General features: G+C 33.2%; 2 protein-coding genes across 3 annotated transcripts; both read left to right on the forward strand.

Moving 5' to 3' along the window:
• The first annotated feature begins 653 nt into the window (after nt 1–653).
• Nucleotides 654–7,946, forward strand: LOC106065199 (uncharacterized). The gene is made up of 3 exons (XM_056014098.1): nt 654–952; nt 2,761–2,800; nt 5,337–7,946. Exons 2-3 carry the CDS (start codon nt 2,780–2,782, stop codon nt 6,621–6,623), a joined length of 1,308 nt encoding a protein of 435 aa, XP_055870073.1. The 5' UTR covers nt 654–952; nt 2,761–2,779; the 3' UTR covers nt 6,624–7,946.
• Nucleotides 7,947–10,166: 2,220 nt separating this feature from the next.
• LOC106076390 (uncharacterized) lies at nt 10,167–18,719 on the forward strand. Of its 2 annotated transcripts, none has more exons than XM_056014096.1 (4): nt 10,167–10,350; nt 14,405–14,747; nt 15,392–15,486; nt 17,063–18,719. In XM_056014096.1, exons 2-4 carry the CDS (start codon nt 14,406–14,408, stop codon nt 18,228–18,230), a joined length of 1,605 nt encoding a protein of 534 aa, XP_055870071.1. In that variant the 5' UTR covers nt 10,167–10,350; nt 14,405; the 3' UTR covers nt 18,231–18,719. The 2 variants fall into 2 exon arrangements, with proteins under 2 accessions (XP_055870071.1, XP_055870072.1); XM_056014097.1 differs by lacking the exon at nt 10,167–10,350 and adding an exon at nt 10,417–10,519.
• Nucleotides 18,720–18,962: the final 243 nt, after the last annotated feature.

Raw genomic sequence — 18,962 nt, forward strand, 5'->3', positions numbered from 1 at the left:
ACCGCCTTTACTTTTCCCCAACTAATATCAGGTACCCATTGGAGCTGGGTGGACTCAGAGGCGCATAAGGATTCCGAAGTAGAAAATCCCAGTCTTCACCAGGATTCAAACCCGGAGCCCCCGGTTCGGAAGCCAAGCGCTTTACCGCTCAGCTACCACGCCTCTCCTGGCCTAACTGAAGTCTTTTAATTGATGTATTTGTTTTGAAAAGGCCCAAACTCATACGAAATCTCTAAAAAAAAAAATAAAAGAAAATGACGTTTACAAGATTACTATTCGTTTTAATTTAGGTCTAACTTATAATGCATACTAATTAGCTTTTTCTCTTTAAAAAACTGCTTGCATAATGATTTTAAAAATTAGATTTTTCGCTTTCAGAAAAAAAAGTAGCCGTTGAATCAGAACTTTGAATGGTCTAAAATATTGTGATGTCGGATTTTCAAAATTTTCTAGTTTACAAACAATTAGGTCTAAATTATCGACTGGTCTTATTATCTGCGCCAGTTAAGATATGCTGTGTTACAACACGATTTCAGACATGCAGGGCTTATTTGGAATAAGCTGCTGGTACAATGATATAAATAGACTATTATATATATATATATATTATATATAAGCTTACAGAGAAAAAGAGGCGATAGAAATGACAAGAAATTTATTGACTATCTCAAAACTAGTTGGTTCACGTGAGAGATGTTGTCCTGATTAAAACAAAACAAAGTGATGTTTTTTTATTAGTAGGCCCATAGGCCAAGTGTGTATCAAATCAAAACACATTATACCAGCAAAATCACACATCACCTCTCAACCCCAGAGTGTATTTTCACACATCATAAAAACTGCACAAGGATAAAGGGACATTATCAGCAAAGATTTTTTGTATTTTTGAGTCGCTTAATAAAAGTTGTCAGATTTTGTCCTAGTAATTTGTTTTAGAAAACATTACTTAAAGGTAAGATAATACATTTTATTACCTTTTCGTAAATTATTGAATGCCTATTTTTACTAAGCTTATATCAACTCATTATATCTGTCTGTCTGTGTGTCTGTCTGCCTTGCCAATAGCTTGCGCAAATTATTTCTCCGACACCCAATTTCGGATGAAGCTGAAATTTCGCTCAATTCTTCTTCTTACCAGACAACTCGAGAATCAAATTTAAAAAACAATTAGTTAATTAACTATTGGTAATCCATTACTTTTGTTTGGTATCTCAAACAAGGGAAAGAAATAGTACTTTACTGAAAAGGTGGTATAAGCTGAATTAGTTCCCTTTATAATAGGCTGCCGTCGAAGGCTTAGTGAACACAAACAAGAAATAGAAACAATTGATAATTATACACTTCCATGTTCATAGACTCTTCGCTAGCACAGTGGTTACCGCGTTGGCTTGAGAAGCATGAGAAGGCTTTATTCCACAAGTTTGAATTCAGGTCGCTCCCCTTATTTTTTAAATACATACATATTTATTATAAATGCTTTTTAAAATTTTTTTAGTCAAGGTGTATTACAAATGTAATTACCTTACTGATCCAAAGCAATTGATACAAGTACGCTAAATATAACCTTTGTTGTTTTTGTTTTTTTAAGTATTTTAAAAACATATTCTTAAACCCAAAATCAAGGAAATAAAATATAAAAATTAAATATAAATTGTTTTGACGAGCACAAACTATCTACCTAGAGCGCAAAACCATCTCTGTCGATTCCAACCAACCTGCTCAATGGCTCATGACAATATCAACAAATCTTATTTATGCCGGCATAATGAACACAGCCCCCCCCCCCCCCTTTTATCGCCTTTCGATGTCAGGCAACTCTTAGAGCAAAACACCCGGAAATCCTAAAGTTTTATCTTCTCGAGACGGGGGCGTGGTGGATGGACTGTAAAGCACTTGGATTCCGAAACAGATAGGTCGTTGGTTCGAATCTTTTTAAACTTTGGGGTTTAAAGGATGACTCTAATTCCACCTAGAATTACTTGGGGAAAGTGAAGGCAGCATTAACCGTCGGCCAAAGAAACGGATGACCTTTTCATCATCTGCCCTGTAGTTCGCCTAGTCTGAAAGAATTTCTTTACTTTTTTAGCTTTTTCAAAGAATCGGTTTTGTTTTTCTTTCTCTTTTCCAATTCATATGGCCACCCCCTCAATTATCTAATCAGCGACTATATGTAAAAGGAATCAAATTAAGAACTGACCTAGCCCGTGACTTGAAGTCTCTAATCTTTCACTTGTATGTTTGATTTGTTAATTTGAGTAAAAGTCATTGTTTCAGCCAAATAATATTTTCATTTTTATATTTTATATTGTTGTAAATAAAAAAAAAATATGTATTGCTATAAAAATGCTTTGTTTACTTATCTTGACAATAAAAACTATAAAATATTTGTGTTGCTGTGTAAATGTTTACTTAACTTGTCTTGACCATAAAAACTTGCAGATAGCCTGCAGATAGCCTAATAAACGCTGTTTTAAGTAATAAAGTGTGTTTCAACCAATCACAAGTTCCTTGTTGAAATTACTATAACAAAATTATACTAGACATTTCACTGATACATATCGAGCCAATTCGGAAAGTTCTTTTTGTTTGTCTTTATGTAAGAAAAATTTCTTTACAGACGTCTTTTACGATTTATAAGTGGAGTGGTATATTGAACAGTATACATTTCAACAGAATATGTAGCTTAGGCTAATCGAAAATAAAACTTGTATTTTTTTAATATAAATAAAGACTTTCTGTCCTATATTTTCTTATTTGCAGGTTGAAACTACTTATATTAATGGATGAACAAATAAAAGAGGTATGTATGCATAAGGAAACGACATGTCAGCTGTCGTTGTACTTTTCTAGAAACACAATGTTCCTACTTTGAGATAAGTATGTGTACTTTTCTAGAAACACAATGTCCACACTTAGAAATAAGTATGTGTACTTTTCTAGAAACACAATGTTCCCACTTGGAAATAAGTATGTGTACTTTTCTAGAAACACAATGTTCCCACTTTGAAATAAGTATGTGTACTTTTCTAGAAACACAATGTTCCCACTTGGAAATAAGTATGTGTACTTTTCTAGAAACACAATGTTCCCACTTGGAAATAAGTATGTGTACTTTTCTAGAAACACAATGTTCCCACTTGGAAATAAGTATGTGTACTTTTCTAGAAACACAATGTTCCCACTTGGAAATAAGTATGTGTACTTTTCTAGAAACACAATGTTCCCACTTTGAAATAAGTATGTGTACTTTTCTAGAAACACAATGTTCCCACTTTGAAATAAGTATGTGTACTTTTCTAGAAACACAATGTTCCCACTTGGAAATAAGTATGTGTACTTTTCTAGAAACACAATGTTCCCACTTGGAAATAAGTATGAGTACTTTTCTAGAAACACAATGTTCCCACTTTGAAATAAGTATGTGTACTTTTCTAGAAACACAATGTTCCCACTTTGAAATAAGTATGTGTACTTTTCTAGAAACACAATGTTCCCACTTTGAAATAAGTATGTGTACTTTTCTAGAAACACAATGTTCCCACTTGGAAATAAGTATGTGTACTTTTCTAGAAACACAATGTTCCCACTTGGAAATAAGTATGTGTACTTTTCTAGAAACACAATGTTCCCACTTGGAAATAAGTATGTGTACTTTTCTAGAAACACAATGTTCCCACTTTGAAATAAGTATGTGTACTTTTCTAGAAACACAATGTTCCCACTTTGAAATAAGTATGTGTACTTTTCTAGAAACACAATGTTCCCACTTGGAAATAAGTATGTGTACTTTTCTAGAAACACAATGTTCCCACTTGGAAATAAGTATGTGTACTTTTCTAGAAACACAATGTTCCCACTTTGAAATAAGTATGTGTACTTTTCTAGAAACACAATGTTCCCACTTGGAAATAAGTATGTGTACTTTTCTAGAAACACAATGTTCCCACTTGGAAATAAGTATGTGTACTTTTCTAGAAACACAATGTTCCCACTTGGAAATAAGTATGTGTACTTTTCTAGAAACACAATGTTCCCACTTTGAAATAAGTATGTGTACTTTTCTAGAAACACAATGTTCCCACTTTGAAATAAGTATGTGTACTTTTCTAGAAACACAATGTTCCCACTTTGAAATAAGTATGTGTACTTTTCTAGAAACACAATGTTCCCACTTGGAAATAAGTATGTGTACTTTTCTAGAAACACAATGTTCCCACTTGGAAATAAGTATGTGTACTTTTCTAGAAACACAATGTTCCCACTTGGAAATATGTATGTGTACTTTTCTAGAAACACAATGTTCCCACTTTGAAATAAGTATGTGTACTTTTCTAGAAACACAATGTTCCCACTTGGAAATAAGTATATGTACTTTTCTAGAAACACAATGTTCCCACTTTGAAATAAGTATGTGTACTTTTCTAGAAACACAATGTTCCCACTTGGAAATAAGTATGTGTACTTTTCTAGAAACACAATGTTCCCACTTGGAAATAAGTATGTGTACTTTTCTAGAAACACAATGTTCCCACTTGGAAATAAGTATGTGTACTTTTCTAGAAACACAATGGTCCCACTTTGAAATAAGTATGTGTACTTTTCTAGAAACACAATGTTCCCACTTTGAAATAAGTATGTGTACTTTTCTAGAAACACAATGTTCCTACTTTGAGATAAGTATGTGTACTTTTCTAGAAACACAATGTCCACACTTAGAAATAAGTATGTGTACTTTTCTAGAAACACAATGTTCCCACTTGGAAATAAGTATGTGTACTTTTCTAGAAACACAATGTTCCCACTTGGAAATAAGTATGTGTACTTTTCTAGAAACACAATGTTCCCACTTTGAAATAAGTATGTGTACTTTTCTAGAAACACAATGTTCCCACTTTGAAATAAGTATGAGAAATTTTAAGCTGCTTTTTGACTATATAACGAACATTTCCGATTAGGAGAAAGAAAAAAAAAGTTACTGTTCTCTACATGGGCGCAGACAGTTTTATTTTTTTGGTTTTTTTTCCGTGAAGAATTTTTTGGGAGGGTTATGAATTTTTTCTCCCTCCCCCCCCCCTCCCATATCGGATTTTTTCCGGGGGGGGGGTACTGAATCGCGGAAAGCACCTCCCCCCTGTTACTACGCCTATGGTTCGCTCGCTAAACTTACTATACCTACTTACTACAAAACTTTCCAAATCTCATTCCCAGTGGCTGAAAGAAGTAAGATTGCAAAAAATCTAGTAGTTTACTTAAGATGTAGTAAGAAATACAATATTTTACAACTTTATAAATCTCACATCCTAATGAATTTCTTTTCTTTTTTTTTTCTTTTATAGGTTAACTTGTTTTTGGTTGGAAAAACTGGATATGGGAAAAGTGAAACAGGTAATACGATCCTGGGCGATCAGAGATTTGTTTGCTCGTCTGATGGTTTGCCCAAAACATTAAACATTGAAAGCGGTGATGTATATTTTAAAAATTTCCATCTCCGAGTATTTGATACTCCTGGTCTAGCAAGTTCTGAGGATGTGAAAGCACCCAAGATGTCCGTTGTAAGGAGAGCCCAGGATATCGAGCCGTTTATTCAACCCACAGGTTGTCATCTCTTTCTTCTAATCATGAGATTCGGTGTCCGTCTGACCCAGGAAGAATATAACTGCATAATGGTGCTGAAAGAAATATTCGGGTCAGACTTCATAGAACACTTTGGCATCATTTTAATGACTCATGGCGACCAGTTTGCCAAACAAGTTCCAGATTTCAGCTTTAAAGATTGGTGCCGAAACCAAGAAGGTTATTTCAAGCAATTATTTCGCGAATGCAAGGAAAGAATCATTTTATGGGACAATGTAAATGTGCACGCAAGAGAAGACCAAGTTGGAACTTTAATAAGTAGCGTAGGTGAAATAACTAAGACTGAACAAACTTACACTCGTAGAAATTTTGAAAACGCCAAACTGCAGAGAATTTCTAAAAATCCTTGCCTAAATGAAGAGCTACAATCTATTTGTAAAGAATTAGAGCTGATTGGAGAAAGTATATTAGAGGATCGTCTTGAAAAATACAATCTGTTGTTAGATAGAATGGACAAGATGCTTTACACTTTAACAAATGAAAGCAAGGAAGTGAAACAAATGTCCAAAGAAATAACTGAAGTTTTAACAAATCGTTTGGATTCTGTTCTAAAGAGCATACAAATGAATGATAATCAGCCTTGTGGTCCAAGCAAAAGCGTTGCTAAGAATGAAACTTCATTAAATAAAGCTGATGATGTTTCTGTAGGATCTGAGCCAGCACTGCAAAGTGAAGATATCAAGCTTGAAGAACAAAGAAAATCTATTCAAGAACAATGCGAACGAGAACGGCAGGAACTGATGGAAAGCGTTAAGCAGGAAGCCACCAAGAAAAAGAAAACATATTTTAAGAAGAAAAAGAATAAAGAGGAGAACGATCCTTTATTAGAAACAGTTCAGCTGATGATGGATGCCATTAACAAAAAAGAAGAGCGGATGTTAAAGGAGATTGAACTTCAACAGAGCAAACTTGCGAGTGAAAGAGAATTAGCTGCCTTGAAAATACGTTTAGCAAACGATAAATACAATAATCCTTTGCAGCTTCTATAGTTGATTAGCTATGAAGAGATGAGACAGAAGTCATTGTAAATAGTCCCCAAGACTAATGTAAATATACGGAGACCTTCATATTGTATTGTCATACTAAATCTATTTTTATTTAATAGTCATTGTAACAAAGTAATGTTTTGTTTACTATTAGTCTAATGCAATATGTTTCCAACTATCTGCAGTTATTTTGGATGCACAAATTCTTTATTTCAGAACACTTCATTTTTCAAAAACGGTTAACTCATTTTTGTCAAATGTGAAATAAGTATATTATTCAAAATGTTACCAAACGCATATTTTCTAAACCTTCTTCTTCTTTGTTTTCATTGAACAAGTCGGAGGGTTCAGATCAGTAATCCTATATCTGAGATGAACCGCGCAGTGGTTTTCAGGTCAGGCAGTTCTCCGTATAGTTTTTGTTCTATATCAGCGGTTCTCAACCTTTTAGTCTCGGCGACCCTTTTTTACCATCCCCCACTCTGTCGCGACCCCCCCCCGCACACACACACAGCAATATAAGAGTAGACAATAAAAATCAATTTTTTCGATGGTCTTATGCGACCCCTGGCAAATCGTCAATCGACCCCCAAAGGGGTCGCAAACCACAGGTTGAGAACCCCTGTTCTATATGAAGGTTTTGGGACCAGAGTCATGTTTGGGACACTTGATAAAGTATGCAGCTATCTAAACCTGTAAGCTATGAAGTCCAGGCAAGGGAGAAGGTGTATTTTTAGTTACAAATCTTTTATCAACTAACTCACCCTATCTGTCAGTCGGGTAAATAGTTTGCACACGTGATTTTTCCTCACATCTAATTTCGGATTATGTTTAATTTTTGCACACTTATCTCTTTTGCCTTACAACACTAGAATCAACTTTAAAAAAAATAACTTATTTGTTATTTAACTATTGGTAATTAATTATTTTGTTGGTATCGAAAAAGGGAAAGAAATTTTCCTTCGATTTTCCGTATATAGTGGTATACGTTGAATTAGACACTTTATATTTATTGTAGAGAAATGAGTCGTCACTTAAAAGTTTCAATCTATCAAAAGACAGATATGAAACCTTCTTTGTTTTTTTTTAGGTCCCCCCCCCCTTTTCTCTTTTTTTCCAACTGGTCCAGACAAATAATAGGATCAAAGAGCATTGAGAAAGCTAAAAGCATGAAACTGCACTAAAGAAAAACAATTGGTAAAAACATTTCTCATCGCGCAGAATTATCACTGTAAATTTAGATCTAGATCTATTTTAAATTTAATTAAATGACTGATCCAAACTAATTGTCACTGTTACACTCAATAAAAGTTTTTTTAATTATTATTTTTTTATGTTTTTGTTGTTCTTGTTGTTGTTATATTGTGTTAAATCATTTTAAAGTCTGAGAATTTCAAAATATACACAAGCTAGTGACTATATAGTGATCATATGTTTAACAAATTGGCAGTCATCTTCCAAAGGTTCAAAAACTTTGAAAAGCTATTATATCATGGGTTTTAATGAACATTATCATTGGCTGTCAAAGGGCGGCTATGCCGCAGACATGCCACATCACAAGTGGTAAAGCAATCAGTGAAATCCGATTAAGGGGCTACAATTTTTGAAATTTGGTTCTCTTTAATGAAATTCGCCAGAGAAGGAATGCTCGTTCTTTTCTAACATACTAATAACAATAAGGCTTGTCTTTGGCTCCAAAGGTTTAAAAGAATTGCAATTTTTTACACGGCTACATAGCCCTAGCTCCGACCTACATATTTTGAAATACAGATTTATATAACTAGCCCCACAAGTGAAGACCCCCTTTCAGACCTTGTAATCTATAAGGCAGATGATGTAAAGGTCATCTGTTTCTGTGGCCCAAAAATCACGAGGTTGTCATGTGGTTATCAAAGAGACGTCCAAGTATCCCGGAATTAAAAGTCCCGTCTTCACCTGGATTCGAACCCGGGACGTCGGTTCGGAAACCTAGCGCTTTACCGCTCAGCCACCGTGCCTGAACTAACTCCACAATATTCTGTGTATATAATTCTTTACTTTGCCCAAATATGTGGGACAATGAGCACGCAAGCCGACTCTCTAACCCTCCTTCCGCCCCCTCCCGCCGGCTGGTATATTTTAATAGTCCGATTCGTGTGTCGTGCAAGCCGCTATGTAAACACACTACGATTGGACAGGCTATATAAGGTTCTATATTGGTAGATATTAAATATACTAACATACAATAATTAAAAAACTTCTTGAACCCTTGAATTCACTCTTATAATAGTAGGTCTACATCTATTATAATAGTATCTAGACTCTAGATCAAGCAAAATATTATAACAAAACAGCGCGACGCATCGAGCGACCACACATTCAGCCTGGGAGCAAAGTGTGGATGCAAAAAAAGCCTGGCGATCTTTGGGCACCAGCAGTGGTCATCTCAGAAGCGGATACCTTAAGATCTTACTGGGTAAAAACACCGAATGGGATAACATACCGAAGAAATAGAAGAATGTTAAGAGACACATGTACTAAATCAAAGGGCAGGCCTGATTTTTTTGAAATGGACACCCTAGAGACAGTCATTAATGGTCAAACCACACAGCCAGAGAACGTGAGCGATACAAATGTGCAACAGGAACAGACTAACACTACCAATCCGCCGCCAGTAATAACTCGATATGGTAGGCAAGTTCGGCCACCAGTACGTTACCCTGACGCAGATAATTAGATACATGTATACCTTTTTATTATTATGCAATTTCGATATAATTAATGTCTATTTGTAAACCTAGAATCTTGTTTCTTTTGCTACACATTTTATAATTTATATTGTTACTATTGATAATATTAACAATTAAACATTCTGTTGTGTTAAACATTTAGTCAGTTGACTAATTTGTTTATAGTGAGACAGAAATCATTTGTATAGTCGATTGATATTTCAAAACTATCAAGGAGGGAGATGTGATAGTAAGTGTATGTGTTTTGCGTGGCTGGTAGTGCAGTGTGTGTGCCTGTGTATGAAATGACCAGTGGACCTTGAGTGTACATGCTTGAGTGAACAGCAGTGTGTCAGGACTGTGTGTAAAAGGAGGTCAGCTTAGAGAACAAGTGGCTGGAGTAAAGAACATAAATAGAGACTAATACAATCATTGTGTTTATTGAGGCTCATGTTGTTTTAGTGGGTCTATTAGGTTTGGTCGGTCAAAGTACACATTTGGAACAATTTTGTTACATTATTAAGTAGTTGGTTAAGTATACTATCGAAATGTCCTTCACCTACATATAAGATAACCAATTTATATTTTCCTTTATAACTGATATGTTCTCATGATGAGATTGCATTAATATTTTAAAGAAATATACATAAGTGACCATAATACATAATTCTTTCCCAAACTTTATCCGTGTGTACTTGCTTCGAGGCGCCTCTTATCTCTCTTAAGAAGCCTGCAAATGTACGTGAAAATATTTTCTTTCCCTTTTTCTCTATTTGATGATGCCCCAAAATAAAATGTACTTTTATATACAGTAAAAAAGAATTGAATGTATTAAAGAGACGTTTATAACAAAGTCAAAAAGAAAAGATAAAAAGAAAGCTGGACAGACACCTTTCAGTTATTCAACTATGGGCTACTATTGTTATCTCTTTCAGATTTATCTCGTATTTGCTTTGGTACTGTAGGGGGAATGGCGCTGATCACGAGCCTTATTACATCAAACCTAAACAAGAACTTAACAAGTAAAGCTTTTCTTACATTTTGTGTATTTAAAAAAATCAAACGCATTTTTTTTTAAGTATTTTTTTTTTTTATAATTGTTTAAACATGTTTGTAGAAGTTTTGTTTTGTTTTATTTATTTTTCGCATGTTTGTCGATGATTGATTTCGATGATTTCTTTTGATTTGAAAGTAAGTAGTTCTATTGTTATTAATATTTGTAGACTTCTCAAGCTTACCAATGAAACATAAATGTAATCAGCGACCCCCCCCCCCCAGTACCCGAAAAAGGTAAAGCCGCTAATAGTTTCGTGTTGTAGTTACTAGTTGGTTATATATTTTTTTTATTTATTCACGTCTTCAAAGGTTCAATGTATGATTCTGCACAGTTTTAACTTGGTTCGGGATTGGGAAATGAGAGAGAAAAACATGTTCAACTTTTTTTACAAACAGAGAGAGTTGATTTAAGCCTTGTAAAAAGGATGCATTTTCCAAAATCCTGCATTGAAGGCACAGTAGCTTTTTGTGTACTTTTTTTAGCCTGCTTTTTTCAGAAGACAACATTATAACGTATTACTTTGAACCTCCTGTAAGATAACAGGGGATGGCAGTGCATACTACACGTCCAGACTGCCAGTTGCCTAAAAAAAAAGGTGCAATATCTTGATTATTAAATCATCATTTCCGAGATATGAGTTTCTGTGGCCTCCCTCTGTCGCGAAGCGCCTATGGATCATCTCATGGACATGAGATGAATGCCTGGGCATTAGCTGGGGTCGGAAAGATGTCGCCAACACATCAGTTCCCCCCTCCCCACGCAGCTGATGTATCCAAAGAACGGCAGTGCCGATACAGTTTGGGGGTCAGCGGCGTCCCAGATTCTGTCAGGGTGTAGCACTGGGTGCTGCCAACCGCCATAGTGATTTTTCCTCAGGGTTGACCTCCGAAGTCTTTCCCGTGATTGGGTATAGCTGCAAGGCAACAGGGCCCTTTTGTTGTTTAATCCATTAATATCCCAGGACTAAAATACAAAAGAAAAGATTCACACAAGGGGAAGGTCAAAATATGGTGTCAGAGAAATGTTGTATAGTCTATCTATAGAATAACCTCATAATGTGCATCACCTGACGGATGGAAAGCAGAATGTAAGGAAGTAATCTATGAAATCAAGAAGTAAGATATGAAATCAAGAAGTAATCTATAAAATCAAGAAGTAATCTATAAAATCAAGAAGTAATCTATGAAATCAAGAAGTAATCTATAAAATCAAGAAGTAATCTATGAAATAAAGAAGTAATCTATGAACTCAAGAAGTAAGCCATGAAATCAAGAAGTAAGCAATGAAATCAAGAAGTAAGCTATGAACTCAAACAAAAAGTAAGCCATGAAATCAAGAAGTAAGCTTTAAAATCAAGAAGTAATCTATAAAATCAAAAAGTTAGTTATAAAATCAAAAAGTAAGCCATGAAATCAAGAAGTAATCTATGAAATCAAGAAGTAAGCTATGAAATCAAGAAGTAAAACATGAAATTAAGAAGTAACCAATGAAATCAAGAAGTAAGCCATGAAATCAAGAAGTAAGTTATTAAATCAAGAAGTAAGCCATGAAATCAAAAAGTAATCTATGAAATCAAGAAGTAAGTAACTAAATCAAGAAGTAAGCTATGAAATCAAGAAGCAATCCATGAAATCAAGAAGTAAGCCATGAAATCAAGAAGTAATCTATGAAATCAAGAAGTAATCTATGAACTCAAGAAGTAATCTATGAAATCAAGAAGTAATCTATAAAATCAAGAAATAATCTATAAAATCAAGAAGTAAGCCATGAAATCAAGAAGTTATCTATGAAATCAAGAAGTAATCTATGAACTCAGGAAGTAAGCCATGAAATCAAGAAGTAAGCAATGAAATCAAGAAGTAATCTATGAACTCAAGAAGTAATCTATGAAATCAAGAAGTAATCTATGAAATCAAGAAGTAATTTATGAAATCAAGAAGTAAGCCATGAAATCAAGAAGTAATCTATGAAATCAAGAAGTAATCTATGAACTCAAGAAGTAAGCCATGAAATCAAGAAGTAATCTATGAAATCAAGAAGTAATCTATGAACTCAAGAAGTAAGCCATGAAATCAAGAAGTAATCTATGAAATCAAGAAGTAATCTATGAACTCAAGAAGTAATCTATGAAATCAAGAAGTAATCTATGAACTCAAGAAGTAAGCCATGAAATCAAGAAGTAAGCAATGAAATCAAGAAGTAATCTATGAACTCAAGAAGTAATCTATGAAATCAAGAAGTAATCTATGAAATCAAGAAGTAATTTATGAAATCAAGAAGTAAGCCATGAAATCAAGAAGTAATCTATGAAATCAAGAAGTAATCTATGAACTCAAGAAGTAAGCCATGAAATCAAGAAGTAATCTATGAAATCAAGAAGTAATCTATGAACTCAAGAAGTAAGCCATGAAATCAAGAAGTAATCTATGAAATCAAGAAGTAATCTATGAACTCAAGAAGTAAGCCATGAAATCAAGAAGTAAGCTATAAAATCAAGAAGTAATCTATAAAATCAAAAAGTTAGTTATAAAATCAAGAAGTAAGCCATGAAATCAAGAAGTTAGCTATGAAATCAAGACGGAAGCTATGAAATCAAGACGGAAGCTATGAAATCAAAAAGTAATCTATGAAATCAAGAAGTAAGCTATGAAATCAAGAAGTAAAACATGAAATCAAGAAGTAACCAATGAAATCAAGAAGTAAGCCATGAAATCAAGAAGTAAGTTATTAAATCAAGAAGTAAGCCATGAAATCAAAAAGTAATCCAGGAAATCAAGAAATAAGCCAGGAAATCAAGAAGTAAGCCAGGAAATCAACAAGTGAGCCATCAAATCAAGAAGTAATCTATGAAATCAAGAAGTAAGCTATGAAATCAAGAAGTAAGTTATTAAATCAAGAAGTAAGCCATGAAATCAAAAAGTAATCTATGAAATCAAGAAGTAAGTAACTAAATCAAGAAGTAAGCTATGAAATCAAGAAGTAAGTTATGAAATCAAGAAGTAAGTTATGAAATCAAGAAGTAATCTATAAAATCAAGAAGTAAGCTATGAAATCAAGAAGTAAGTTATGAAATCAAGAAGTAAGCTATAAAATCAAGAAGTAATTTATGAAATCAAGAAGTAATCTATGAAATCATAAAGTAAGTTATAAAATCAAGAAGTAAACCATGAAATTAAGAAGTAAGCTATGAAATCAAGAAGGAAACTATGAAATCAAGAAGGAAACTATGAAATCAAGAAGTAAGCCATGAAATCAAGAAGTAATCTATGAAATCAAGAAGTAAACTATAAAATCAAGAAGTAATCTATGAAATCAAGAAGTAAACTATAAAATCAAGAAGTTATAATAATAATAATCTTTATTGTCCGTACGGAAATTTGTCTTACAATTTGTGCATTACACTAAACAAAAAACATTATAACTATAAGAAACCAAAGTGTACATTCACACCAGGCTCGCTCATAATTTACATGTGACAAAGTTTATATCAGATTGTTCTTATTTAATGATTTGATTGCCAGGGGAACAAAAGAGTGTTTGTGTCTGTTTGTCTTTGCTATCGGTGTCTTGTATCTCTTTTGTGATGGTAAAATCACAAAATCCTGATACAAAGGGTGATTTTTTATTTCGAGGATCTTGTTAGCTTTTTTATAGATGTTTGTCTCAAACAACTGCTTAAATAGGAAATCAAAAAGTAATATATGAAATCATAAAGTAGTCTATGAAGTATCTATGAAAGCAATGATAGTTTCACTGTTGACTTTTGATTCACTATTGACTGTTGATAAGCTGTTGACTTGATAAACTATTGACGGTCTTAAGAAGGAGGGAATCAAACAATAATAATAAACAGAACAGAATTAGGTAGATATGTTAAAGTGACCTATACATTTCTTCATGTCTCTTTGTTTAAATATTTAAAAAAAAATCATACATTACATCGAATGAATATTTATATATTTTATAACCGAATTAATATTTATATATTTTATAACTAACAACTTTTTTTTTGTTTAAAGAATGAGTGGGGAAAGTGAAAAACGCTTCACCGTACGAGAGACGATAGAATTATTGCAAGCGGAAAAGCAGGATGTTTTAGTAAGTCCGAAACAGCATGCTGCCAAGCAAAAACCTGCAATACCCATGAGAAGAGACAGTTTCAGAAGACGACAAGCTATTTCGTACCCCTCAGATATCAGTAAAATTAAAGAGAACGAGACTTCAGAAGATACAAAGCCATGTCATGAGTACAAACCATCGAAACCGGTTTCACAGTTGAAATCCAATGAAAATGATAAAGATGTAACTTCTACGATAGAAGAGCTACATCCTGATGTTTCAGCAGAAGTGAACAGCATTCAGGTAACTAGTACGTCTGGTAAACGAAACATTTTAATTGTTAACACACAGACACGGTTAGAATGTTTGTTGAAGGAGCCTTGTTGGCAACTGTTTGAAATAAAGTCTATATATCTATTTTATGTTAGTTTTCAAACAGTATAGATTTCATCAAACAGTTTTTAAAAATTCTCGTTTCTGTTTTCTTATTCTATTTCCTTAACGATTTTTCATAACTTTTTTTTTCATCACTTCTCTTTACTTCTCTCTTCTTCATTTCTCATCCTGTGATATCCTCATCTCATTTTATATCATTTCATATCATGACTCTTCTTTTACACATTTTTTTTTCGTTTATCTTCTAACGAGGAAAATTTAAATTTGTAAGTTTTATCTATGCCCAAAGTTGTATATAAAAAGAATCTTTTTGGATTATCCAGAGTACAAAATAAGTTTTAATACATTTTTAAATTATAAAATAAAAAGATATATGAATATTTGTGTGGTTTTTAAATAAATTTGGATGATAAAATCATTTTTTTTTCAATTTAGAATCCTTGATATTGTTTAATTATCATAAAAGTCGACAATTCTTGTTTTAGTTATTGATATATTTTCTTTTATATCCCTTTTACTCTGAAATATCTTACATTTTCTATCATTCTTAGTCTACAAATGATGATACAACGATTGAAAAGGTGGATCAGAATTCCACTTTGATAACAAAGACATTTGGAGAAAGCCCATCAAATATAACGTCAAGGTAACAATGTATATCTATATATGTTTAAAAGTACATCCATCTATAGATTGTTGTGATTGTGCGGTGTTGTGGAAGATCGATATTTGACCTTGCCATCTTATAGTTCAAAAGATGTAAAGTCTCTGTGGTTGACGGTTAATATAGCCAGCACAACAGCCAAGCGATGTACGTCAAGTACCCATAAGTATTGGGTGGACTCAGGCAAATTCTTTAAATCCCAAAATTCTTCAAGTAGATTCGAACCCAAAACCCATAGGTTTGAAAGTGAACTTGTTGTTTTGTTTTCAAATGTCTCACTAACATCATTACAATTAAAGGAATATTTTTTGAAGTGGCCAATCATGAATCCGAGTCTCTGTCAAGATTGAGTTAATAGTAAAGTTTCCCATCGAACATTAAAATAAACAAATACATTTTGCCCGTTAAACCATTCTACCAGCAAGTAATTTACTACTAAAGTACTGTCTGCATATAAATGTATTTATCGTTCGGACTAGACCAGAAAATGTTATATAGAAAGTGAACTAATCACAGCTCATGTAATACTGCTTTAATTGATATGGAGGTGCGGTAATTGAGATAGCCTCTTACTTTCGACACGTCTTATTTGGTCATGAATGATTATTGTTATCTTTATTTACTCGGTGAGTCCGAAAATTAAGAAGGAGTGCATTATTTACTTGGCTACGAAGTGACCTACATATTTTGCTACATCCTTCATCTGTCATATTGTTCTGTAAACTCTAAATTTTCGAAATCTAAACTTGATATTCCGAAAAACAGAAATTACAATGCCATATTTTACTTTTCAATAACAAAAAAATAGATAGATAGATAGATAGATAGATAGATAGATAGATAGATAGATAGATAGATAGATAGATAGAAAGATAGATAGATAGATAGATAGATAGATAGATAGATAGATAGAAAGATAGATAGATAGATAGATAGATACAGATAGCTACTTAGATAGATAGATAGATAGATAGATAGATAGATAGATAGATAGATAGATAGATAGATAGATAGATAGATAGATAGATAGATAGATAGATAGATAGATAGAAAGATAGATAGATAGATAGATAGATAGAAAGATAGATAGATAGATAGATAGATACATATAGCTACTTAGATAGATAGATAGATAGATAGATAGATAGATAGATAGATAGATAGATAGATAGATAGATAGATAGATAGATAGATAGATAGATAGATAGACAGAGTCAGATAGCTGAAGATAGGTATAGATAGATATAGATAGATAGATAGATAGATAGATAGATAGATAGATAGATAGATAGATAGATAGATAGATAGATACAGATAGCGGTAGATAGGTATAGATATAGTTAGATAGATAGATAGATAAATAGATAGATAGATAGATAGATAGATAGATAGATAGATAGATAGATAGATAGATAGATAGATAGATAGATAGATAGATAAATAGATAGATAGATAGATAGATAGATAGATAGATAGATAGATAGATAGATAGATAGATAGATAGATAGATACATTAATTAGTAAATGAAACTATGTTTATTCTTTACTCTCGCTATAGGTCATCGTTCTTAACAGAAATTTCCAAAATAGACTTCCTTTTGATTGGTAAAACAGGGAATGGCAAAAGTGCTCTTGGGAACACTATTTTAAAACAAAATGTCTTTCGAAGTCTCAATTCTTCTTCATCTGTCACCAAGGAAGTTACTTCAGCAAAAGCTTATATTTTAGACAAAACTGTCTCTGTTTTCGACGCCCCTGGTTTTGGTGATACAGATGGCGACCAGACAGTATCAAATAAACTCGTTTTAGACTCCCTGACCGCTGCCATCTCGGCGAACCCTGACGGTTATCACGCCTTTCTTCTGGTTTTAAGATTCGGGGAAAGGTTCAAAAAAGAAGACGAAGAGACTATTGTGTTCTTAAAGAGTATTTTTGGAGGAGATTTTATCAGAAAATTTTGCATACTGGTGATGACTTTTGGAGATCATTTCGAGAAAGATAATCAAGAGGCCTCCCTTCAAGAGTGGCTCTCAAAACAAAAAGGTCGTTTGGCGGACCTTTTGAAAGAATGCAACAATCGGGTAGTTTTATTTGACAACAAGACTACAGATGAGTTGAAACAGGAAAGGCAACTTAAGCAGCTTTTTAGCTTTGTTGAAGATTTAGTTCTAGAAAATTGCAGGTATACCAATAATCTTTTTGATATGGCGAAATCAACAAGAAATAAAATTTTGATGGGATCTAATATCTCGACTTATGAACAGCGATATAATGCTATTCTTCTTAATTTAAAAGCAATCCAGAAAGAAGAAAAACTCAACTGCGATACGACTTTATTAAAGTCCATGCTCCAAACCTGTCAAGAGGCGCTTCAAAATCTTAATGAGGACAACAGAGAATATGGTTGTCTGCAGGAAATAATTAATCAATTTAAGTATTTAGAAGAAGCAGTCAACGCTGAGATAGATATCCGAAATAGGTTGTCTGCATATAAATGTGAAAATGATTTAGTTCAAGCAATTCGTAAATCACGTGATCAACTGGCTAAAATGCAATACCAAGATTTAGCTAAACGCCTTGAAAAAGAGAAGATGGAATATGAAGAGCTTTACAAACAAGAGCGAAAAAATGTTACAGAACTAGAAAACAAAATTAGAGATTTATATAAGAAGCCGATGGCCCAAATAATTAAAAGTAAACTTGACTCTTATTTTAAAAGCAGCTGAATTTGTAATTAGTAAATCGATGACATAGAAGAATACAATAGTAATATATGCTACTTAGACAAGTTCTGACGAAATTCATTACTGAAAAATTCAATATAAAGAACAAATATTATAAATGGACATAGCTAATGCCTTTAAAGTATAAATAATTGGGGATTCCTTCGGGAGATTTAGAGAGCACTGCGACACAAGATGTCGCCACTGCATAAAGGAGGAGGAAACTGTGAACCAACCATGAATCTTTATGAATGCCACGTGTGAACGAAGAGCGAAGGGAACAATGAAATGAGAGAGAGAGACAATTGGTCGGTGTGTACGGCAACGAGGCTATCCTTGTACGGGGCAAGGCGACCTTAAGACTCACTACCCACTTTCTTTCACAAGCTCTAGAGGAGCAATTTCAGCCTGACCTCTAAAGGTGACACTGAAGGGAAATAGCATCAATTCTTTCTTTCCTTGTGGTACAATAATAAATTATGTGATATTGTTTTGGTTATGGTTGTTGTTTTTTAAACTCTACTCTTAAATCTACTTTTGTTGTTTTTTTTCTTTTTGTCTTTTTGTATTATAGTTAAGAAATTACAAAATGAAACAAAAATCTGTCACTAATACAATTTATAGATGCTATAAATTAAATTCTTATATCGAGTCGCCCCACCCCTATTCTTAAATGTCAAATGCAATCATTAGCAGAAATTATAAAAAGGAGCGAGGATAAATCGTTTCCATTCT

This window comes from Biomphalaria glabrata, chromosome 16 (genome assembly GCF_947242115.1).
Source record: "Biomphalaria glabrata chromosome 16, xgBioGlab47.1, whole genome shotgun sequence".
Taxonomy (NCBI): Eukaryota; Metazoa; Mollusca; class Gastropoda; family Planorbidae; genus Biomphalaria; species Biomphalaria glabrata.

Coding starts and splice junctions, on each gene's coding strand:
- LOC106065199 (XM_056014098.1), top strand. CDS start 2,780: ATGGATGAACAAATAAAAGAG. Junction 2,801..5,336: donor TGGATGAACAAATAAAAGAG/GTATGTATGCAT, acceptor TTTCTTTTATAG/GTTAACTTGTTTTTGGTTGG.
- LOC106076390 (XM_056014096.1), top strand. CDS start 14,406: ATGAGTGGGGAAAGTGAAAAACGCTTCACCGTACGAGAGACGATAGAA. Junction 14,748..15,391: donor CAGAAGTGAACAGCATTCAG/GTAACTAGTACG, acceptor TATCATTCTTAG/TCTACAAATGATGATACAAC. Junction 15,487..17,062: donor CCATCAAATATAACGTCAAG/GTAACAATGTAT, acceptor CTCTCGCTATAG/GTCATCGTTCTTAACAGAAA.